The sequence below is a fragment of the Gobio gobio genome (assembly GCF_949357685.1).
Source record: "Gobio gobio genome assembly, chromosome: 12".
NCBI classification, from domain to species: Eukaryota; Metazoa; Chordata; class Actinopteri; order Cypriniformes; family Gobionidae; genus Gobio; species Gobio gobio.
Genome location: NC_137105.1, coordinates 47970254 through 47995575, shown reverse-complemented (window position 1 = coordinate 47995575; position 25322 = coordinate 47970254). Strand labels below are relative to the sequence as shown.

General features: G+C 38.1%; 2 protein-coding genes across 2 annotated transcripts in view; one reads left to right on the top strand and one right to left on the bottom strand.

The window, feature by feature from the left end:
* Nucleotides 1-2317: 2317 nt before the first annotated feature.
* Nucleotides 2318-11157, top strand: LOC307134870 (E3 ubiquitin-protein ligase RNF170; the record flags this gene model as incomplete). The annotated part of the gene is given in 8 exon segments (XM_079830903.1): nucleotides 2318-2360; nucleotides 2363-2404; nucleotides 2407-2446; nucleotides 4111-4177; nucleotides 4363-4471; nucleotides 7695-7768; nucleotides 7897-8007; nucleotides 10852-11157. Coding segments are annotated over 8 exon segments (792 nt in total).
* Nucleotides 11158-11440: 283 nt separating this feature from the next.
* Nucleotides 11441-25322, bottom strand: part of pfas (phosphoribosylformylglycinamidine synthase) — a 31287-nt gene continuing 17405 nt past the window's right edge. Inside the window, exons 17-29 of the mRNA XM_079830730.1 lie at nucleotides 24238-24369; nucleotides 19323-19553; nucleotides 19033-19213; nucleotides 18513-18596; nucleotides 18260-18415; nucleotides 17970-18089; nucleotides 15656-15801; nucleotides 15346-15553; nucleotides 15175-15266; nucleotides 14495-14609; nucleotides 12562-12708; nucleotides 12320-12460; nucleotides 11441-12032 (exon numbers count right to left, since the gene is read on the bottom strand). Coding sequence (XP_079686856.1) covers nucleotides 11725-12032; nucleotides 12320-12460; nucleotides 12562-12708; nucleotides 14495-14609; nucleotides 15175-15266; nucleotides 15346-15553; nucleotides 15656-15801; nucleotides 17970-18089; nucleotides 18260-18415; nucleotides 18513-18596; nucleotides 19033-19213; nucleotides 19323-19553; nucleotides 24238-24369 — 2061 coding nt within the window. The 3' untranslated portion in view covers nucleotides 11441-11724. The remainder of the gene's footprint in view (nucleotides 12033-12319; nucleotides 12461-12561; nucleotides 12709-14494; nucleotides 14610-15174; nucleotides 15267-15345; nucleotides 15554-15655; nucleotides 15802-17969; nucleotides 18090-18259; nucleotides 18416-18512; nucleotides 18597-19032; nucleotides 19214-19322; nucleotides 19554-24237; nucleotides 24370-25322) is intronic.

Sequence of the window (25322 nt, the reverse complement as noted above, 5' to 3'; positions counted from 1 at the left end):
GTCTGAGACGGCAGAGAGTAGCTAGCGCTCTATAGAGAAGTTTGTCCATTTAGGGCTTCTGTGGAAACATGGCGGCACAAAATGGCGACTTCACTGTAAGGGGACCCGCGGTGTATGGAGATTCTAAGCGAATAAAAACATAACGGTTCATTATATACAGTCTTTATACTGAAAACATAGTTATGTATATTATATTGTTATATACAATATAATATCAGTCGGTCAAATTCATTTTCTGTCTGTCTAATTTATAAAAAAAAAAAAATTGTCCTGTGTGTTCTGAGCTAGATTAACTGAGACTTGCTACAGCACTTGCATACTGTTGCCCTTGACTGTTCTAGTTGCTTTTTTTGCTCTCATTTGTAAGTCACTTTGGAAAAAAGCGTCTGCTAAATGTAAATGTAATATTGCATTTCTGTCAATAGATCCTCATAAATATTACACACTGCACCTTTAAGCCTGTATGTAGATTTTTAAAAATGTAATGTAAAGGCATGCTAATATTTTTGTATGCTTTCAAAGCTATTACAATTATGACAACATGACAATATTTCTCATCATGTAAAATGCTTTATTACATTATGAGAACATTATTACATTATGAACATTCTATTACGATAACAATGTAATTCTTATTACATTATGTGCAGTTATTGCATTATGAGTTGATACAATGTCAAATAGTCTACAGTGTGTTACAAAATTTAAATTAATCAACAATACTTAAAATGCCCCAGATTCAACTAAGGTGAATTATTTAATATATTTATAAAAATATTCTATAATAAGTTAAATATTAATATATATATACTATGTTTTCAGTATAAAGACTGTATATAATGAACCGTTATGTTTTTATTCGCTTAGAATGAGCCATTTCTATCTCCATACACCGCGGGTCCCCTTACAGTGAAGCCGCCATTTTATTTATTATATTATATATATATATATAACCTATAATAGGATATTTTTTAGATTTAAATTTCCCTCACATTATAGAAATATAGGATAATAAACCATCTTGGACCAGCAACAAACCAGCTGGTCATTCCATGTTAAGGTGGTCAATATGAAATATAGTTTGTCATCCCGCTAACGACCAGATTTCACTATAATGTCATCTTGGACCCATCAGCTTTACCGGGATTTAACTGGCTTTAAATATTTATTAAACTATGAATGTAAAATATCATCATTTTTCCAATGCGTATTTTATAGGGACATTCTTATGCATTTATTCCATTTCACACAGATTCACTTCATGACCCGAAAGTGAATTATGACAGAGCAGATAAGCCTCTAAACTAATGGTACATTATAAAGATAACTAGTATTAATCTTCAAATGAACCTCACTGGCTCTGAGTCAAAAAAAATATTATATATATAAATAAAAAAGTAAAATTGAGTTGAAATAAGGAAGAATGCAGATACTGATTTACACAGACTTGTTTAATGTTTAAACATGAATGTCTCTTAAAGGTTTTATTACCCTTTTGATTGGTTGTGTTGTGAAGTCGCATGCATTTGTCTTCTATGGGATAAGACTTTATTGCAAATCCTTTGAATAGATAAATTGCATTATTAGGTTTTTTTCGTAACGCTCCTTGACTGACATGACACTGGACTTTAAACCATGACAGCCTTCTGATACTTATTCGGGCCAGGGGCCTTTAACCCGCCCCTGCTATTTTCAGCCACGGTGACCTTGCAGTTAGGCTAAAACGAGAAAGATAAATATTAGCTTGATTTTTTTTTTAGCAAAAAGGTCCAGGGCAATGCACTATGTCATGCAGCCAATGTGGAAGTGGCGTAACTAAGTCAATTAAGAATATTGAGATATTTATTTAATAATAACACTCACACACACATAAAATGCTCCGGCTACACATACTGCACAGGTCAGAGGTTCAACGTATGTTATGATAATGGGGTATAGTATTAAAAGTAGGTTTAGCTTTATTTTAACCTGCTGGATTGCCCCATGAAAGTTACTTGAATCCCATCCCAGTGAAATGCCTTTCTTTGGTCATCCATATGGGACAGTGCATTAAATTGTGTAAACTGGGAAACCATTGACAGGTTAACCAGACGCCTAACCTAATTAAAGTCGGAGGAGACTTACAACCTGCGATAGTGGTCACATGACAAAAATAAAACACACGAGAACGAGGAATATTGCCAATCAATACATTTCACACTGGGGAACATATTGCAGACTGCAAGCAACTTTCCTGAATTTCGAAAACCCAACAGGAAGTGTAGTTGCCTAATCTCCAAAAAAAAAGCGACTGAAGTGGGACTGAAAGCCCTGGCTAATGATTAACCAGTTTGTCAAATTTACTGTGTACGGTGAAGCAGTTGAAAGCATTCCAGCCTCTGCCTTCCACGAGAGAAAGCCACTGACTTACGAACAGAAACATGGCCACCAGCCGCAGCTTCCACAGGTGAGACGGTCAAACTGTGTGTGTTTTTAATATACAGTCAAACCAAACAGTATTCAGACAGCAGATATCATTTTGTACTAGTGGGTGCAGGACATTATAGTTTGTTTATGTAAGTGAGGATAGCAAAGTAAAGTAAACTGTGACATATTATACCCAAATATTCCTTATACAGTGACTATAAAATTGATAAAAACGGATTCAGACACTTTGAGCTGACCATGTTTTGCTTCAGTGTTTATTCTTTAATTGCTAATGCGACCTTTTACTCCACCAAATGAAGCATCTCTTGGTCACTGGTTGACCTAAATTGATATTATCTAATTGTAGACTTAAATTGAACAGGTGATTGGTTGATTGTTATCCATTACATACCTTTCTATCAAAGTTATCTGACATTATCAAGATGAATTTGTTCTGACAGCTTAACTCATATTTTACTACCACTTTCTAAACTAAAGTGAACAATAAACTATGATAATGTGAGAATGTTTAAGGTGTCTGAATACATTTGGGTTTGACTGTATTTCATGCACATTTCTGTGCATGGCGATGCTAAATTGAGTGTTTAAATGATGGCATTCATCTTGCATATGAACAAAGCACTTTATTTGAAGGTGTACTTGTTACAGTGTAAACCAGTAAAAGGGTTAGGGGCATGTAAATATGCATAATTTACTGTTATTAATATAATATAAAGTACATGTAACATGGACACTGTAAAATAAAATGTTACCCAAATTATAATATAACATCCCAGACAGCAACATAGTGTCAGCACAGATGTTTGGGATAGATTTTCCCAGAAAATCTATCTGTCTGGGATAGATTTATTTTGATCATATCCAGCATATATTATTATAAAAAATGCTGGGTTGTTTCAAACGAAATTTGGGTCAAATATGGACAAACCCAGCTATTGTGTTAATTTATTTTTAATAAGAATTTTAACCGAACGTTTGGGTTTGTCCATATTTGACCCAAAATTGGGTTAAAACATCACAGTATTTTTTAGAGTGTAGAAATGTATATGTAAATAATACATTTGAAGCTATGTATTATGATGAAGTGTGTGTCCTGGGTCTGCAGGTTAAGTGTGTTATGGTGTGTTGTGGCAATAAAAGTCTCCACACAGACACATTAAACTATGCCACCTGATTTCAACATGTCAAACACATTTCTGAAATGCATTAATATGGGATCATGTGCACATTGTGTTCTTTTGCAGACAATTTTGCAATATCTAGATATCATAACTGCATGATATCATAACTTCAGATTAAGTTATTTTCATATCAAAAGCAAATGCCAGCCTGGTGTAAGTCTGCCTGATATTGCGTTATCTAGTATGAGTAAATCACAGGTGTGTCAGACAGCTAAGTTTAGATTTGGTACGTGCTCCTCCAGACATAGTCAGTCTATCCAGACTGCTCACTGATAAAACATGCAATAGGTTTTGTAACAAACATCTTGAGATGTTTTTATCTGATAAAGACGGTCCTCCCAGAATTTCAAAAGAAAATCAGCTGTAATGGACGGTAATGCACATTTAATGATGATGACCTTTTAAACGCTAGCCCTGTGTTGTGATATGAAGTCTAGGAAAAATGGGTGAACATAAACTCCACAGTATTGCATTTCAATAACGGCATGTCTCACTTCTGAAGGTCCTCTCTACTCTCAAAGATAAGGAGTCAAGGGCAGACACACAATTCTCACGTGAACAACAGAGAGGTGAATACACACATGCACTGGGCGTCAAAATCTGAGAACACTATGCATGATTTCCCATTAGAAATGTGTATTTCAGTGTATTTCAATATAATTCTACAAAACTAAACATAATCCTAGAAATAAATGACGTGTAAGTTACTGTAAGTGCATTTTTTGAGTATAATATCTTTATTTTATACTTGCAGGATTTGCCTAAAAAGTGGTCACCGGCAAGCAACAGGGATGTCCACTGCCCCGTGTGTTTACAGATCGCCAGCTATCCTGTCGAGACAAACTGTGGGCATCTTTTCTGTGGTGTGTGTCACAAACTGCACAATACATCATTGCAAAACAAAAAACTATTATTTGTATCTCAGATCTTAGTGTTTCATAATGTTAAACATAACGTGCTGGTTCACTTAAAGGGATAGTTCACCCAAAAATGATAATTCTGTCAACATTTATTCACCCTCAAGTTGTTCCAAACCTGTATAATGCCTTTGTTCTGCTGTACACAGAGGAAGATATTTGGAAAAATGTCTGTAACCAAGCAGATCTCGCCCCCCATTGACTTCCATAGTATTTTTTTCTACTGGGCGAGATCTGCTTGGTTACAGACATTTTTCCAAATATCTTCCTCTGTGTACAGCAGAACAAAGGCATTATACAGGTTTGGGACAACTTGAGGACGAGTAAATGTTGACAGAATTATCATTTTTGGGTGAACTATCCCATTAAGGTTTTTAGATTAGAGTAACTGGGACCAGTTGTATAAACATACACTGCAAAAAATGCTTTTCTTACTTAGTATTTTTGTCTTGTTTTCAGTCCAAATATCTAAAAAATCTTACATTAAGAAGCATTTACTAGACAAGCAAAAGTTTTTGTCTTATTTTAGGGAAAATAACTAATTTTTTTTTGCTTAAAATAAGCAAAATAATCTGCCAATGGGGTAAGCAAAATAATCTTAATTCAAAGAGAAAACAAGATATTTTGTTTACCCCATAATATAAATTGAGTTGTGCAACTTAATTTAATAGAGTTGGTACAATTCCATAGAGTTTGTCCAACTCAATTTAATAGAGTTGGTCCAATTCCATAGAGTTCGTCCAACTCCATTTAATAGAGTTGGTCCAATTCCATAGAGTTTGTGCAACTCAATTTAATAGAGTTGGTCCAATTCCATAGAGTTCGTCCAACTCAATTTAATAGAGTTGGTCCAATTCCATAGAGTTCGTCCAACTTCATTTAATAGAGTTGGTCCAATTCCATAGAGTTTGTGCAACTCAATTCAATAGAGTTGGTCCAATTCCATAGAGTTCGTCCAACTCCATTTAATAGAGTTGGTACAATTCCATAGAGTTTGTCCAACTCAATTTAATAGAGTTGGTACAATTCCATAGAGTTCGTCCAACTCAATTTAATAGAGTTGGTCCAATTCCATAGAGTTCGTCCAACTTCATTTAATAGAGTTGGTCCAATTCCATAGAGTTCGTCCAACTCAATTTAATAGAGTTGGTCCAGTACCCAGTCATGTGACTCTCCAGTGTTGTGCATGGAGTTTAATATTATACTGTTACCATAGTTACGAAAGTCGAGCCTCTCACCTTACCCAGATCTCGTGAATACACACGCAGAGAGGGAACATTTGTAGATTTACGTTAATAGCAAACTACAGGGTTAATACAGTGAATTCTTGCATCACTTTAAATAAGCTCAATAAAGAGACTGAAATAAAGAACAGCAATAAAAATGAGTAATATAAATAAATATGTGGTGATACACACGTCTACCTTTTTGATTCAATCAGTTGTTCCATTCGAATATCTATTGTTCTTATTATTCTTCCTTCTAGTCACAGGAATTTGACTAAATGTATAAAAAGTAGTGATATGAACAGATACGAACAGTCTTAAGGAAAAACACTGAATGACTAACTTGTAAGACTAGTTTGTTTATGCAACCCTGGTCTACTGTGAGAGAGCAGATGGTGGTGGGCGTTTAACCTCCAAGTACTGAACACTCACCCAGTCATGTGACTCTCCAGTGTTGTGCATGGAGTTTAATATTATACTGTTACCATAGTTACGAAAGTCGAGCCTCTCACCTGACCCAGATCACGTGAATACACACTCAGAGAGGGAACATTTGTAGATTTACGTTAATAGCAAACTACAGGGTTAATAATACAAAATTCAAAACGTTGTACCATCACATTATAATTCTTGCATCACTTTAAATAAGCTCAATAAAGAGCAGCAATAACAATGAGTAATATAAATAAATATGTGGTGATACACACGTCTACCTTTTTGATTCAATCAGTTGTTCCATTCCAATATCTGTTGTTCTTATTATTCTTCCTTCTAGTCACAGGAATTTTCCTAAATATATAAAAAGTAGTGAACCTGAACAATTAATTTATGTAAAATATTTCCTTCGACTTGGATTTGCTAGATTTACCTGAATCAAAAAAAAGTGATTAAATAAACATAGCTTAGCAACAAACCATATTTGTGTGTGATTGTAACATGATGTGAATAATATAATTCAAATTACATTTCTGAATCACCAAAGTCAATGTATTTCAATGGAAAAGCAAATGTAAGGTAAATATTTGATAAAAATGGTTTAGAATAAAAAAAAAAAAAAAAAAAGCATAAATGTATTGCAAATACATAAATTTCTGTTTGCCAAGAAGATGAGTTGGACCAAGTCAAGTTAATTCATTGGGTCCAACTCTATTAAATTAAGTTCGTCCAACTCAATTTAATAGAGCTGGTCCGACTTAATTATATTTGGGCCAATTTTATTTTAATAGAGTTTGTTCAACTCAATTAAATTCAGTGGTTCCAACTCTATTAAATTAAATTGGACCCAATTTGGTCCAATTTCATAGAGTTGGTCCAACTGAATTTTGGCCAATTAAATTAAGTTTGACCAACTCAGTTTGGGCCATTGTTCAACTCAATTTGATCTAATACAGTTTAAATTAAATGTATACATTTATAAAATTACTTATGCTTGTCAAACTTAAATTAAAACATTTAATTGGAATATCAATTATAAGCAGTTTCATTAATCATTTTACATAATAAGAAAAGACTGGTGCGCCCACAGCTTAAACACTTAAGCAGCCTCTTGCAAAGCATGCTGGGAACTACAAATCCACTGCCCAGTTAGTTGTCAACAAAAACAATTCATGGATATTAAGTAAACTTCAGTTTTAAATATATTAGATTAAACACAATTTATTTAAGTTGTGACAAAATGTTAAAAAATGTTTTACTTCAGCTCATTTAATCAGTTAAACTGAACAAGAGGCAAAAAACAATGAGTGCATGTGCAGAAGGCGCTCCTCTTTCCAAAATCAGAGTTGATCTTTCATAGATGACACTATTTAAATATAAATACACATCACTCCTAGTTAGATATGTTTAAGTGAAAGACATTTAAATATGTCATATCATATCTATGAAGGGCCTTGTAAAGGAGAGGCCGATGCTAATCTGTCTTCTGTCTCTCTCTCCCTCTCCAGCACCATGTCTGATATCCTACTGGAAACATTGCTCCTGGTTAGATGCCATCAGCTGTCCTTTGTGCAGACAGACGGTAACAGATGAGATAGATAAACCTCTCATTGTATCTGATGTCTTTTATTATACAGACAACAACTGAAACGAAAGAGTTATGGTTTCCTCTGGGTTTATTTGTCGTCTTTATTGTCTTTACTCACTCAGGTGAATGAGATGTGCCGTCTCTTCAGCGAGAACAGAGCGGACTGTAAAGAGAGAGAAGTGCTGAGACACGTCAGAGACTATAACAAGCGCTACTCTGGGGCACCAAGACAGGTAAACACTGAGAGCACGTCCTGTTTGGAGATATTTTTCAGTATCTTATTGAAAACATATTCAATTTGAATAATTCAGTGCTTGCCAAACACAAGTCACTTCCTTTTTTTACTTTAAGTGAAAAAGTAATGTCTTTATAGTATTGTTCGTCAATTCTGTTACTGACAAATTAGGCAATGTGTAGAAATACCACCGGTAATAGAGTTTGACGGTAACCGGATTGACAATTTTAAACTTTTTAGCCCAAAACTCCACTTGCTAGCATAAATGCTAAGAGCACATGTCACTCATGAAATCATGATTAACAGACTTTTAAACAACCCACTGTGATCAATTCTGATATCGTGGAAACAATTTTGACCTTTTTTTGGTGTAAGAATTTTTTGATTAAAATATTTTCTCAGAGAGAACACACACACACACACACACACACACACACACACACACACACACACACACACACACACACACACACACACACACACACACACACACACACACACACACACACACACACACACACACACACACACACACACACACACACACACACACACACACACACACACACACACACACACACACACACACACACACACACACACACACACACACCTACCTTTCAGTGCTTCAGATCTTACCAGTGACGGAAAGTGACATCATTTCCTGTGTCTTACATAGTTGTGTACATTAAACGCAAAGTATGGTACCGTAACACAATTGACGCAAGATTTATGGATAAGTTTGGATAAATTTGATAAGATAAGTTATTTTTAAACAATTTAATGTTATAGATTTAGGAAAATGACTATTTAGGGCTTTTATAAATAAAATAAATGAAAAATTACCTAAATAAAAGTGAAATAAAATATTTTGATTACACAATGATACAAGATGGAAAAAATAAACTAATTCAGACAACAAGAAACCATGATTTTCAGCTAAATAAGACACTTTTTACAGAAAATATTGTATTGTTATGGCCTGTAACATCTTCTAAGTTATACAAAATTATTTAAAAAATTTGACCCATTTGAAAAAAGCAGAAAAATATTATGACTTTGGAAACCAAATGTACCTGCAATTATAGAATCACCCATATAAACGCTTTTTTATTCCGCAGTCCAGTTTTTGCGAAGTTAATTGCGATTGTAGGAGCTCGGCATTATCCATCATGTAATCGGACTACAGATACAGTCATCCTCAGCGCTGTGCGTAGGCCCACTGCCATATTATTAGGGGCCAAGCACCGAAGGTGCGGAGGCACCTATTGAAACCGTTAGATTTCTTATTATTATTATTCCGCCATTGAAGTCTATGTCTGAAATGTCACCATAGCAAATTTGGAGTCTCTAACTCAATCCCTCTAGCCCCCCATTTTTAATTAACCGAAAAACCTACTTTTGTGAACTCCTCCTAGGCCGTTGGTCCGATTTACACAAAAATTTAACCAGATAATCTTCAGACCATGCCGACAAAAATTCAGGAATTCAAATTGATTCGTCAAATCGTTTTTGATAAACGCGGCAACAAATTTTACGTAGCGGTTGCGAAAATACACTCAAGGCTATATCTCTGCAACGCTTTATTGTATTCAAACCAAACTTGGTACATGTCATCAGAAGCATGACCTGGCGCAGCGCCACCTAGTGGTCCGGAGATACGAAAAATTGCTATTTTTGCGTATAACTTCTGAACTGTATGTCCAAAAATCATAAAAGTGTCATCTCGTTAGATTCAGGACGGCATGCCGAGTCGTCTGATATCCAATTTTACCATATCGGCCATTTTGAATTATGTGCTAAAATGCTGTATTTTAGGAACGCATGAACGGATTGTCACGAAACTCGGTATGGGTCATCAGCACGATGCCCTGAAGGAGCCTGAGAAGTTTCGAAACAGCACCACCTAGTGGATAATTTTTTTTTTCAAACGCTTATAACTTTGGGTGTGGTTGACTTATTTTCATGGGAGTAACTTTTTTGGTCTCCTGAATACCAGATTTGCTAGGTTTCGGCGTATGGTTTGTGCAGCGTGGTAATTTAGCGCTTCTAAAACAGCTGATATCTTCGAAACCGCTAGTCCGATCGAGACGAAACCAGCATCTGAAGTTCGGATACATAGGTAGATGGCTAAACATTAAAACCCAAATATCAAAATATTGATATTAAGGGGGAGTAAAATCCAATCAAAGTCAGGTGTCAGTCATTTTTTATGTGTTTTTTAACATAAATGTCTATAACTCCAAACCGATTGAGATATTTTCACCAAAATTGACAAACACATGTATGGACTCACTCCGAGGACACATAAAAAAAATGGTATGATTGTGCCTCTTGGTGGCGCTATAATAGAACAAAACATGAAATTCCCATAGACTACAATGCATTCTTCAGCATTTTTGCCTTAAATCATCTCATTGCTGCCGTTTATCTGACACTCCAAGCCATTTTGGCATGTCTTGTCTTATTTGCGCTTGGCCCCGGTATTGCTGCTTGCTGCTATATTTTATCTTCGTCATGCTATGAAAGACTTTTAAAAACAATTAATTATATAACCTTTCTTTTTATTGTTGACAAGCCTGCTCCCCTTCCTGTAAAGCCAGTGCAGTTAGCATTATTACTTCTCAGCAAAGAGTTTACCGTTTTATTTGCTCTGGACAATATCACATTGCCACACCCATTTCGGCTCCTGATGTTGAAAGGTTGTGAAACCACAGGCAGTGTTGCCTAGTTAGAAGACACCCACGCATATGTTTTTATTGTTCAGACACACGTCACACACTGATATCCCACACGTGCAAGGTCATATGCTGCAGTATGATTGTCATCTTTTTCTTTCTAGGTCAAGGACTACCTGTGTGATACACCTCTCTTCCTGCTCCTGCTGGTGAGAGGGCTGGGGAACATGAGTGGCCTGGTGTGGCTGTTTCTCTTGAGGGTGGCCGTCTGTGGATTTGGTGCTGCCTTGTCCTTGGCCTCCCCGCTGGAGACTCTTCCCGGGCCGCTGAGCAGTGTGCTGGGCACGCTGGATGATTTTGTAGTGGTCTTCCTTCTGCTCATCTGCATTATCAACATCAACCAACAGATGGGGCCGCAGAGAACCGGACCGCACTCGGTCACGCAGGGTGTGCTGACCGACGCATTGTAGAGGACAGTGATAGTGTGCTTGCTAGCGTGTTGAAATGACACTAATCAACCTTGTTGGCAAAGGTTAACCGTGTTTGACCTGCTGCACTTTGGTCTTGGTGAACATGGAGGTCTGATGTTATAAAACCAAGCGATTTTAAAGTGTTTTATCAAAGATGGATTGTACATAATAAATGTAAAGTGCTTTTGTAAATATTCAAGTTTCTAATAAATACTTATTTATATATATTTTGTTTAAGTCGCTTAACTTTCACACAAAGGAAACCCAGACACGAACATTTTTTAAACATGTTTTTTTTAATATTATTTTACCAGTAGTTTTTTTCAGTGGAATGTTAATAATTTCTGGAATGTATATTTTGGATTTTTTAAATTAAAAAATGCTGACAATTATGTACTGAGACATGCATATGTTGAGGCATCATGTTAATTCTACCGGAGTACACACACAATTATCCAGATCTGAATAGTTCTGAATTTTCCAAAGGTAATAACTCTTCAGGTCAAGAGTATTAATAAGTTGACTAGTCTTTCTTTATCATCTATCACTAATGTACAGTGGCTATCTCTATGAGTTCTGACACCAGACGGCTGCATTACGGAACATGCTAAGCCAGGGTGAGGGATCCAGGGATCTGCTGAGGTGACGAGGAGCCCAGGCCCACTGCCAGCCCAGCACGGCCCGCTCCGGATGGGGCATCATGGCCAGGTGCCGGCCATCTGCAGAGCAGACGCCTGCCACACCTTGTGCAGAACCATTGGGGTTCATGGGATAGATTTCAGTAGGGCTGCCCGAGTCATCCACATAACGCAGAGGAGCTAAAGAGGAGCTGATCAGCTTCTGCTGAGCCTCAGGAGAACGAAACTGCATCAGACCTGTGGAACAAAAGACAGGTGTTTTTAACTCATTCCCTGCCATTGAGGGAAGTTATACGCTAGAGGGCGCTATGACATCTAGTATTGAGCAGTACTGAATCTACTGATCAAAGCACATGCAAAGAAGATGCAGAAACATGCAATATCATATGTAATCATATGCATATGTAAAATCATGATTAAACGGCAAATAAATAACAAATTCTGCCTAATGTTACTGAAATTTCAACCCAGGACGAGCTACAGGACTGTGCAAGCATTAGGGGTACAATGTACAGATTTCTAACCTTCTCCATGAGCGACCCAAACGCCCAGAGCAGAGCCCTCCATTCCCTTCAGCATGATGGCCGGAGAGGGCAGGACGCCCACACTCACAAACCTTGATTCGAAACGACCAGACTTGTTATGTGTCAGAGTAACATCAGAACCTGCAATTCAAATTAATAAAAAAGTTATAAAATAATATAAAATTAATACAATTGCCATTTACACATAATATGGATGAGACTAAAGGTTCTCTCTCTCTCACCTCCATCTTCTCTTTCACCCACCCAGCCCAGCAAAGCCAGAAGCTGACATCCGTTACACACTCCTAGACTCAGCGTGTCTTTACGGTTGCGGAAGCGCTCAAACTCCTCACGAGCCTTGGGGTTAAAGGTCACTGTTGCAGCCCAACCTGATTAATAAGAAAAAGTCAAAGCATCTGATCATCAGCTGGAGAACAAGTGCTAAGAAACACTCAATTTCAGTATGCAGAGCGGCAAGGCCAGTACGAAATAACCTACGAGTCGGGTCACGAATCTAAGGTCATCGAAACATTCAATGCTTGTTATTATATAGTAAGCAGTGATGCAGTATTTAATCAGCCGCCAATTGTGCAAGTTCTCCCACTTAAAAAGATGACAGAGGCCTGTAATTTTCATCATAGGTACACTTCAACTATGAGAGAAATCCAGAAAATAACATTACCTGATTTTTAAAGAATTTATTTGCAAATTATGGTGGGAAATAAGTATCTGGTCACCTACAAAAAAAGCAAGATTTCTGGCTCTCACAGACCTGTAACTACTTCTACTACTACTAAGTGGAGGACTGAGGCTCCTCTGTCCTCTTCTTGTTACCTGTATTAATGGCACCTGTTTGAACTGGTTATCAGTATAAAATACACCTGTCCACAACCTCAAACAGTCAGACTCCCAACTCCACTATGGCCAAGACCAAAGAGCTGTCAAAGGACACCAGAAACAAAATTGTAGACCTGGGAAGACTGAATCTGCAATAGGTAAGCAGCTTGGTGTGAAGAAATCAACTGTGGGAGCAATTATTCGAAAATGGAAGACATATAAGACCACTGATAATCTCCCTCGATCTGGGGCTCCACGCAAGATCTCACCCCGTGGGGTCAAAATGATCACAAGAACGGTGAGCAAAAATCCCAGAACCACACGGGGGGACCTAGTGAATGACCTGCCGAGAGCTGGGACCAAAGTAACAAAGGCTACCATCAGTAACACACTACACCGCCAGGGACTCAAATCCTGCAGAGCCAGACATGTCCCCCTTGCTTAAGCCAGTACATGTCCGGGCCCGTCTGAAGTTTGCTAGAGAGCATTTGGATGATCCAGAAGAGGATTGGGAGAATCTCATATGGTCAGATGAAACCAAAATAGAACTTTTTGGTAAAAACTCAACAGAAAGAACGCGGAGTTGCATCCAAAGAACACCATACCTACTGTGAAGCATGGGGGTGGAAACATCATGCTCTGGGGCTGTTTTTCTGCAAAGGGACCAGGACGACCGATCCGTGTAAAGGAAAGAATGAATGGGGCCATGTATCGTGAGATTTTGAGTAAAAACCTCCTTCCATCAGCAAGGGCATTGAAGATGAAACGTGGCTGGGTCTTTCAGCATGACAATGATCCCAAACACACCGCCCGGGCAACGAAGGAGTGGCTTCGTAAGAAGCATTTCAAGGTCCTGGAGTGGCCTAGCCAGTCTCCAGATCTCATGCCCATAGAAAATCTTTGGAGGGAGTTGAACATCTGTGTTGCCCAGCAACAGCCCCAAAACATCCCTGCTCTAGAGGAGATCTGCAGGGAGGAATGGGCCAAACTACCATCAACAGTGTGTAAAAACCTTCTGGAGACTTACAGAAAACGTTTGACCTCTGTCATTGCCAACAAAGGGTATATAACAAAGTATTGAGATGAACTTTTGTTATTGACCAAATACTTATTTTCCACCATAATTTGTACATAAATTCTTTAAAAATCAGACTATGTGATTTTCTGGAATTTATTTTTCTCATTCTGTCTCTCATAGTTGAAGTGTAGCTATGATGAAAATTACAGGCCTCTCTCATCTTTTTAAGTGGGAGAACTTGCACAATTGGTGGCTTACTAAATACTTTTTTGCCCCACTGTATGTAAGAGTGCTGCAACATGCAATAGTGTGATTTTCACCTTTAGCTGACCCCAGCACATCTGCATAGCTGAAACCACCCACAAACACCACGGCTCGGAAGGGGTCAAGGGTCGTAGAGCCGGAGCACAGGTCCTGCATTGTGACATCCCACACCTACAAATGGAAAAAAGCCGAAATAAAATCAAACTCAGTCTTGTTTAAACATTGTGCAAGAAAACAAGCAGCATTTGTGGTACTAGTGAACAAACATTATGCTAAAAGCTTCATTTTATTGTAAAATACAAGGAACAATTGGTGGTTAATTGCATGAAACAGTGTTGTATTTTAAACATATGTTATATTAATGTGTATAGGACTAGTAAATATACTTACACACATGATGCATACATTGCAAAGCAACTGAAAATCATGATGCATTCCTTTTATCGTATTATTTGTTTGTTTTATTTCACAAAAATGATGGTAAAAACAGTAATGTTGTGAAATATTGATGTAAATTAAAAGAACTGTTTTCAATTTTAATATATTTTAAAAATGTAATATATTCCTGTGATGCAAAGCTGTATTTTCAGCATCATTACTCCAGTCTTCAGTGTCACATGATCCTTCAGAAATCATTCTAATAGGCTGATTCGGTGCTCAAGAAACATTTCTGATTATTATCATCAATGTTCAAGTTATTTAACTACATATCGATCATTTTTAGGAGCGTCTTTACCTCGAATCCAGCCATGAACAGAGAAGTGGACATCTCTCTGTCTCCGTTACTGCCTTCCTCTCTCACAACAGCTACGCAAGGTTTCCCTGAAGCTGAAGCACAATACATATATCTTATATACAGGTCAAGTATGAATAAAGGAAAGATTGTGAAATGGGTCCATGGTCTCACCAAGCTCTTTAATGATGGGTGTTTGGGAGGGGTCAAAGGTGAGTTTGAGGTACGGCTGTGTGCGAGAAGCAAGCCCTTCTTCTTCCTCTTGGACACACAGTGGATTAGCCTGCAGTCGCTCCAGCTGAAAACTAGTGCTTTCCCATATCGCCCTAAGTGTGGGCAGACGCTCATCCAGCACTTCCTGTCCACGCAGACTCACTCTGACCTACAAGACCGTATGGGGAAGTAATCAACAGTTATTGAACACTTTAATGATACCCCATTGGACTCCATGCATATGCTTTCAGATGACAAAAACTCAGCTCACCTTGGCATCAGGTCCAAAACCAGAAGTTGTGCCAATTCTGTGGCACAAGAGACCAGCATCTGTGTATCTCTGACAGACACTCGATGCATTGCTCTCGCACACCTCCAGAACCAGACCAAGCTCCTCTGAAAAAAGAGCCTCCATCACTGAAAGAGAGGGATAGGGAGAGACGTGAGGAAATGTTTATTTAATCTTGTGAAAAATAGGAATAAATTGCAAAAAGAAATTGGGACTAAAGCAGAACTTCTCCCCCGTGTGCTCAAGAGACTATTGAAACTATTAAATAGCTGAAATAGAATAAAATATAAATGTTATATTAAAAAACAAACGAAAACTAGAAAATAAAAAGTATTTAATTGAAGTACTAAAATTACTAAAACTGAAAAATATAAATTAAAGCTAAATAATATATATTTTTAAAGGAACTATTAAAAATAAAAGCACATAAAATTACTAAAACAAACTAAAATAAAATTATTGATATAATAGTTTATTTTCTATTTTTAATCCAACACCTTACCTACGATAAAAATCCCATATAAATAGAGATATATTTAACTCGTATAAGCTATTCTGGGTCTTTTTGACCCCAAATTACATTTGCTGAAAAAAATGACAAATTCTCTTCATCTAAATGGCACGAGACTTGATGTGGTGGTGGACACTTGCTAGCTCTACAAATAAAACAATTAATTGGAATGATATATGGTCGTATGTTAGCGTGAAAAAAAGTCACACTCAGGATGTTCAGGGTCTCGAGAGAACGCAGACAGTAAAATGTGATTTTGTAACATTATAATGTAAAAAACTTTTTAACAAATGTAATATCACTCACTTTACTAATGTTTTTACTACATTTGTACAGTGTCTGGGGGTTTTAAGGATAAAAAAAAACGATTTTATATTTATATTATATATATATATATATATATATATATATATATATATATATATATATATAAATAAAATATACACACAAAATATTAAAAAAACTTCATAGACATCACTGGGAGACCATATATATTGCTTTTTGTTCAGTTACAAAGCAAAAAAACACACACATAATGAAAGGACGATACCACAACACACCCCTGATGGAGTAAACACACACAACAGCCCATCCCACAACTTACCCCACAAACCCACAAAAATCACTGAATAAAAGAAAAAAAAAGAAAAATGGGCTTCCATAAGTTACTCTCCGTGACATATTTTGCCAAAAAATAAATCAGCTACAATCCAGAACACACACAGAAAAGATGGAGTGACGCCACAACACATCCACGATGGAGAACAAATGCAAACACACATGTAACACACATAAAACACATATTTAACACTATGTTCAGGTTTGACGGTAATAATGTCATAATTGCAATTCTTTTTTACTTCAGTACCCATTTCAACAAAAAAAAATAAAAAATAACCTTTGAAAAAAAGTCATTTAATTTACTGTTCTAATAATTATTTTAGAATGTCTAAACATAAACCTTAATAATTATTTTAGAATGTCTAAACATAAACCTAAATAAAAGAAGAGATGCATACCCATGAGGAAATGGCAAATGAGCCATTGAGTAATGTTTTGGAGCCATCTACTGGCTGTAGTTCAGTTGCATGATTTAGGTGAGAAAAGCATATTTCAAAAAGTAGTTATTTTAATTTTAAAAGTGTTTGTTCTCCTGTAGATGGCAGCAATCTTCCATTTCAACCATGGCAGATTGTCCATATTATCTCCATGAATGAAAATCAGAAACTTTTTTTTAAAGTAAACTTTACATAAAAAGTTTAAAAAAAAATATATTTTATATAACAATATACCTTAAAATCCCCAAACACTGCACAAATATAGAGTAAAAATATGGATAAAGTGAGTGATATTGCATTTGTAATTTTTTTTTAAAATCCATTATGTTACAAAATCACATTTTACAATCAATAGCCTGGGTATACATCCCAAGCGAATAGCTTATAAGGGTTAATGACTAGTTCACTAGAAAAACACTTAATTATGTTAATGTATTCTTATTTCTAAAAATAAAAGCTTATTCAAAATGTTAATAAATACTATAACAGCATATAAATAATACTAAAATAACACATTTCCAGATTTAAAAAAAAAAAAATCAAAATGAGTGTATACATTTTCATGCGCATTTTTGGAAGTTTTATTTGGTATTTCCATGCAGACTGAAATAAAAATAAGGATGTTTATTTTATGAAAAGATAATATTCTTATGAAAGATGGCACAAGTATCTTTAACAAAACATCTTGAGCTTTTTCCATAACATAATTCATATTTTTATTACCAACCGTCAACGCCTTCTAAAGGCAAGTCCACCTCCATCCCATGATTCCCTGCAAAGGCCATCTCCAGCAGACAGGAAATAAGCCCTCCATCACTGACATCATGTCCTGCAGTCAGCAGTCGATCTGCAATATATGGTTTAAATCAACAGATTGAAGGGAATCAACAAACACAGGTGATCCTAGATCAGTTTATGGATGTTTTTAACAGCGCAGCTGCTTCTATAGAAGAAGAATGGAGCTATTAATACATCACTATACTATTGCTTCATCTTATATTTAAAGCACACACTGACCCTGAATCAATGTCTGTGTGGTGTTGAAGCAAGCAGAGAGCTTGTCTGGCTGATCCAGATCAGGACTGCAGTCTCCGAGTTGCCCATAACACTGAGCTAAAGCAGAGCCGCCCAGTCTGTATTTACCGGAGCTCACGGGCACATACAGAAGCACACCTGAGAAAGGAAGAGAGAGCTTGTGAGAGATGTACACAATCCTAATCGATTTTTGATATGAGAGGCACAAAGTGGTAAAGATTCACAAAGTCCAGACCTTTGTCATCAGGGTTTTCCAGGTCAGGGGTCACAGTAGCTGTGATATCAGGACACACAGCATAGACTGAGATAACCAAAGAGCCTAAAACACAAGATTAGTTTGTCATGTGACATAATCTGCTAACATTAAAAACATACAAATAGGGATCTGCACAGGTAAAAGTCTGGTTGAGTAGTTAATATACACCAACTAGAGAACCAAAAAACTATTTGTCACTATTTATTCTTTTTTGTTGTGTCTTTTTATTTATTTGTGCACATAGCATTGAAACGATGGAGTGTGTTGTGGTTGCTTCATCTGACAGAGCTTCTTCCACAAGCTTCTGGCTGCTTTATTTTAAATAAGCACTAGATGGCGCTGTTCTCGACACTCTCAAAGCTTCAAATCTTTTCCGGGATCAGTCAGGGGGAAGCCTCAGTGCTTCATTTCCCCATGCCTACTAATCACTTTCTCTTTTTTTATGTGATTTGACTACGAAATGACTTGAAATGTCGATTCCGACATGCACAAGAGATACCTGGAGCCTTAACCGTTTCTCCACCGACACGAGCAGCCATGCTAAGTGAATCTTTTCCCCCATCCACAGCCACTCCCAGCTGACCCATGACCTCACACATGGCCTGGCAGGCCTCCCACAGACATGCTCCCTCTCCTGGCAGCTTAGCAGCCCACATCCAGTTCCCACTGCACTTTACATCCTGTGAAGATATGCACAGATATCTTTGGGTGACAAGTGAGTGTGTGTGTGCGCGTGTTTTTCTTTTTCTTTCAAATTACGTGCGGTCACTTAACATGCAGTTGTTTCACCTTGAGAGCGGTCACTCTCGCAAACACCAAGTTAGTGAGAGCTTCTCCCACCGCCATTCGAGCCCCAGCGGCCGGTGACACCAGGCCTTTGATTGGCTGCTCGCCAATCGCTGTGGCTGCACCCTGGAGGCCGAACGGAGACAGGGCAACAACAGCTACATCAGCCAGTGGAGTGTGAAGAGGACCAACACACTGCTGCTGAGCAACCAGACCAGTCACAGATCGATCAACCTGGAACAGAGGGGTTTTATTTCACTTTAATTCATGTTTGCCAATTAAAAAATGCTGACATTTCTAGAATTACTGTGGTCTTTAGGTAGCCTGGATGCCAGCCGAATTTAGCCCAGCCCACAATTTTTTTTGCTCGGGCAATTCGGTCTGGACTCGCTCCATAGAGGAGGAATTATGCCCGAACAGAAACTGTTCTGACCAATGAAATTGTCAGGGCGGGCTTTAGACGATGATGGACAGATGATCAACAGTAACGTAATCATCCACGTCATCGAAGGCTCTTGGGTTGAATTTGCTCTCATCCTAAACGGAGAACTTGTTCGTATATGCGTTCACCTTCACTATTTCTCTCAGAAACGATGATCGTGTTGGTAAGTACTCTGGGTATCCTTAAATTACTTTATTACTGGCAAAGATCGTTTACACTCATCTTTTTCTTGTAACGTTACTTAATCCAGCGTGCGTGCAGACAGGGTTTCCAAGTGTTTTTGCAATGTCGCGCACAATTGCTACTCAAAACTATAGCCCAAAACAATAACTTTCCGGGGGGTTCTCCGGAAAAAAATGGCGTTTGGTTGGCAAAATATGTTATTTTGGCAAGGTTGCCTGCTAAAATTCGCATTCCTGGGTTTATATAATCACATAATTGGGGTCGCTTCAACCCGCGGACATGGAGAAAAACACGGACTTGGTAACACAGTGCAGTTGAGTTCTGTTGACATTTGACAACTAACGTTACGCGTTGCTCCGTTGCTCTGATTGGTTGTGGGTCTATCCAATTGAGGTCTTTCCTGGCTCGGTTGAAACACGCCCCATAATCAAAGCTCAATGGAGCGGTACCAGACTCAAATTCTGACTAGAATTGAGTATGGCCACGTCAGGCTAGTCTTTAGGAACAGGTTGCATTAAATTTAATTTAAATGCCTGTACATTAGATAAGACAACTAAATAATTGATTAAATATTGAAATGTAATTATTAAAAATTGTATTAAAGATGGCAAGGTAACAATAAATTCATATGTCTGGATATACCAGGAAGTATACAGCGGGGAAAATAAGTATTTGACACATCAGCATTTTTATCAGTAAGGGGATTTCTAAGTGGGCCATTGACACGAAATTTCCACCAGATGTATCCATCAAGCCAAATATTGAATTCATACAAAGAAATCAGAACATTTAAGTATACAAGTTGAGTCATAATAAATAAAGTGAAATGACACAGGGAATACGTCTTTTGAACACACTTTATTTAATACTTTGTAGAAAAGCCTTTGTTGGTGATTACAGATTCTAGATGCCTCTTGTGTGGAGAGACCAGTCGTCTGCATTGCTCAGGAGTGATTCTGGCCCATTCTTCCACACAAATGGTCTTTAAATCTTGAAGGTTCCTTGGGCCTCTTTTATGAACTTTGATCTTCTGGGTAGGGTTGCACCAGTCGTTCATAAGTTCTTTCTTAAATTGGAACGTAAAGTCCACACTAGAGGCTTAGTAACTACTAGATAGTTTGTAACTAACTCTATACTATTTTCGGTTGCACCATTTGTTCTTAAGGCAGAACGTAACTAGTAGGTTGCAAGCTCTCCGTAAAGTAATGCGTAGTCGCATAATATGACGTTTACCCTCAATGATCCAATAGCAGCCTTCAAACACGTGAGCAGAAGTTGTGTTGAAATACCGTGAATTTCAGTGTATCCTTCATTATTATAACTTCTTTTGCCTCACGTAACCAACTGTAAAAATACGTTTCCATTAAATATACTTAATCATGAATAACATAAGTGCTTTTATATATAAATAACATTCAGAAGCAATCAGTATATGAAAAGACATTAACAAAGATCAATAAATAAATACTGAAACAAAAACAAAAAAAAAACATAAGAAATTAAATTTATTGATTATGACTGATTTTATTTGACATCATGACGTGCACAACACGGACCGATGGGACAGATTCACGCAGCGGCGCAGTTTTGGATGGTTTCGTGTTGAAGAGCTGCAAATAAAGTAATCTATTCACATAATGTTTTCTCTCTTAAAATGTAAGCGAGTGTAAATGTCAGCATTATCATATATGTGTACAGAATTGAAGTCTGTCATGTAAAACAAGAGCTTATTATGCAGTTCAGTCAGTCTGCTTTACTATTCCAACCATTACTCCTGATTGCAGGCTTCCGTAAATATTTAGTTTATACGTAGATTTATGCTGCGTTCACACCAAACGCGAATTGAGCGTCAAAATCGCGCCTACCGCGTCTAGTTTCACGCGCGAACATTTTGAATGCATTCGCGCGTCCGCAGAGAATTGGACGATCGTAGAAATCGAGCGTTTGAAGCGAAATTGACGCGCGTTCAAGGCACTCCAGGAGAAATATGTCATAAAACACCACTCTGCCTCTTTTCATTTTCATTAAAAATATATATTAAGCATTAATAGCCACACAAATGTGGTCCAGGCAACTCCTACATCATCTTCACTGCATGTATGTTTAAATATCCTTAAAATATAAAGTTATGAAACTTATCTTTGCCCTCAGTCAAAACGATTTGGCAGACAACAAATTATAGATTCATGAGAGCAAAGATCGGCCGTTAGATCTACACAAAACGAACCACTACAGGACATCAGAGCCAGCGGCAGACGGCAGAAGGACTGGCCGAGGAAAGGCTGCTCTCGCCGGGGTTATGAGCGCTGATTGCCCGGTGATCGCCTGGATCTCACAACTCCAAAAACACAAGAATTTTTTTTTTCAATAAGCGCTCTCTTTATAAATAAACCACAGGTTGAGCTTTAAACAACTACATTCCCACCTGAAAAAGTCTTAAAACTACATTTTGTGACACAATAGTAATATTTTTAATTTATGCAGGGTTTCTCATACACGTCACTTTACCACGTGACAGCAGCAAGCAGGCTCCTGATTGGTTAACGCGGCGCGAATTGACGCCAAAGTTCAAATTTTTCAACTCGGGCGTCAGACGCGAATACGCTTCAAACGCGTGAATGCACAAAAGCACCATTCGCGTGTAACGCGCGTACCGCGCAAGACGCTCAATTTGCGTCCAATTCGCGCCATTCGCGCGAACTGGACGCGCGAATGAGGCGGATTCGCGTCCTTCGCGCCGCGCGTAACGCGCCTTCCGCGCCGCGGGACCTCCAGACGCGCGTCAACGCGCCTTTCCATTGACTTAACATTGAAATCACTCGCGCCAGACGCTCAATTCGCATTTGGTGTGAACGCAGCATGACGCTTCAACTAAGTTTAATGGTGCAACGCAAAAATATTTAGTAGTGCGTAAGTTGTAACTTAGTGTCCATTTACGTCAAAACTAAGCTAAGATGTAACTTACGCACAACTGGTGCAACCGGCCCCAGTTCTCTCCATAGATTTTCTATGGGATTTAGGTCAGGTGATTGACTGGGCCATTCAAGCAACTTGATTTTCTTTCTTTGAAACCACTTCATTGTTTCCTTGGCCTTGTGTTTGGGATCATTGTCTTGCTGAAATGTCCACCCTCTTTTCATTTTCAGCTTTCTGGTAGATGGCAGCAGATTTTTATCCAGAATGTCCCGGTACATTTCTCCATTCATCCTGCCTTCAATAATATGAAGTCTGCCAGTACCCCTTGCTAAAAAGCAGCCCCATACCATGATGCTTCCACCCCCAAACTTAACTGTTGGTATGGTGTTCTTGGGAGTGGTGGGCAGTGCCATTTCTTCTCCAAACATGGTGTGTAGAATGACTGCAAAAAGTTAAATTTTGCTTTCATCTGACCATACTATAGTCCCCCAATAATCCACAGGCTTCTCCAAATGCTCTTTCGCAAACTTTAAACAAGCCTCAACATGCTTTTTGTTCAGCAATGGAGTCTTGCGTGGTGAGCGTGCATGGATGCCATGGCGGTTCAGTGCATTGCTTATAGTTTTCTTTGAAACAACAGTACCTGCTGATGCAAGGTCTCCCTGAAGTTCTGCCCGAGTGGTTCTTGGCTCTTGGAGAACTCTCCTGATTATTCTTTGGACTCCTCGGACAGGGATCTTACGTGGAGCACCTGATCGTGGCTGGTTTATGGTAAACTGATGCTCTTTCCATTTCCGGATAATGGCCCCCACAGTGCTCACAGGAACATTCAGCATTCAGGAAATGCGCCTATAACCATTCCCATCAAAATGCTTTTCAACGATAAGATTACGAAGATCTTGAGAGAGTTCTTTGCTTTTACCCATCATGAAGTCTTTCCTGTGTGCCTCCTGGGTAATGAGAAGCCTTTATAGGCTATCAATTAGGACTAAAGCAGCTGATATCAATTAGTACTGATGGGGGCAGGGTTTCTCTCTCAATACTGACAGATTTCTGGCTTTCTATGCCATTTTGCACCTTGTTATCTTCATGTGTTCAATACTTATTCCCTGTGTCATTTCACTTTATTTATTATGACTCAACATGTATACATGTATATAAATGTTCTGATTTCTTTGTATGAATTCAATATTTGGCTTGATGGATACATCTGGTGGAAATTTTGTGTCAATAGCCCACTTAGAAATCCCCTTACTGATAAAAATGCTGATGTGTCAAATACTTATTTCCCCCGCTGTATAAATAAGTACCACTGCAATAGACAACCTGGAAAAAGTCATATATTACAGTGCATGTGCTGAAGAGGGAGCATTATACCTTGTTGGTGAGGTAGCGCTTGCTGGCCACTGAAGGCAACCGCAAAACTCTCTCTAGAGCAGGAAGAACCGAGAGACCCGCAGGAAGAGAGAGAGGCTGCAGAGTCACAGCCATGTGCTCCGATACAAACTCCTGAAAAGAGCCAGTTTAAACTCTCAATGACACACGTAGTGCTGACTGAGCAGTGAGTGACGTTATGCATGTATATACTTATAAGTAAAACAATCAAACATGCTTAAAGGGTTAGTTCACCCAAAAATGTATTATTATTTCATCTTCAGAACACAAATGAAGATATTTTTAATGAAATCCGAGAGGTCGCTGATCCCTCATAGACTGCGATGTTATTACCCCTTTCAAGGCCCAGAAAGGTAGTAAAGACATCATTAAAATAGTCCATGTGACTCCAGTCGTTCAATCTTAATTAGGGATGCACCGAATATTCGGCCACCGAAAATTTTCGGCCGAAAATGCCCCAAAAGTGCATTTTCGGTTTTCGGCCGAAAGACTTTTATCACCGAAACAACATGGCCGAAATGTTGTGATGACGCAAACAGAAACCGCGACCTGCACGTGCTTGTCTGAAGCAACATGTCTGCGGTGTGGACGTATTTCAGTATATCTGAGAAACACCCACGTCTGCTTCATGCACAAGCACTGACAGCGAGAGCTCATGTTGAGAAGAGCTCATGATGAGAAGAGGACCAGACTTCACTGTGAAACCGAACGCAATCTTTAACAGTGGGCATGTTTTAAGCGCGGAACACACTTCAATCTGGCGGCAGCGCGCGCGCGTGAACGCGATCATTTGTGAGCGCGATCGATCATCTCTTCCTTAAGAATAAACATGAATGAACATCTAAGGTGTGTTGAGGATACATTACAATTTACTGTCACGTATCATATGTGGTGTAATCGCTCAGTCAGTGTTTCAACGGCAGAAAGACCCTCAATATAACTGCTGTAAACTAAACAGTCATGTAGCATCATTTACATCAGGCACCTCAGTGTCCTCAGCTGTTAGTTCACTGGAAAAATCAACTCTTTCACTAAATATATGACCTATATTAGCCGTTATATTCATT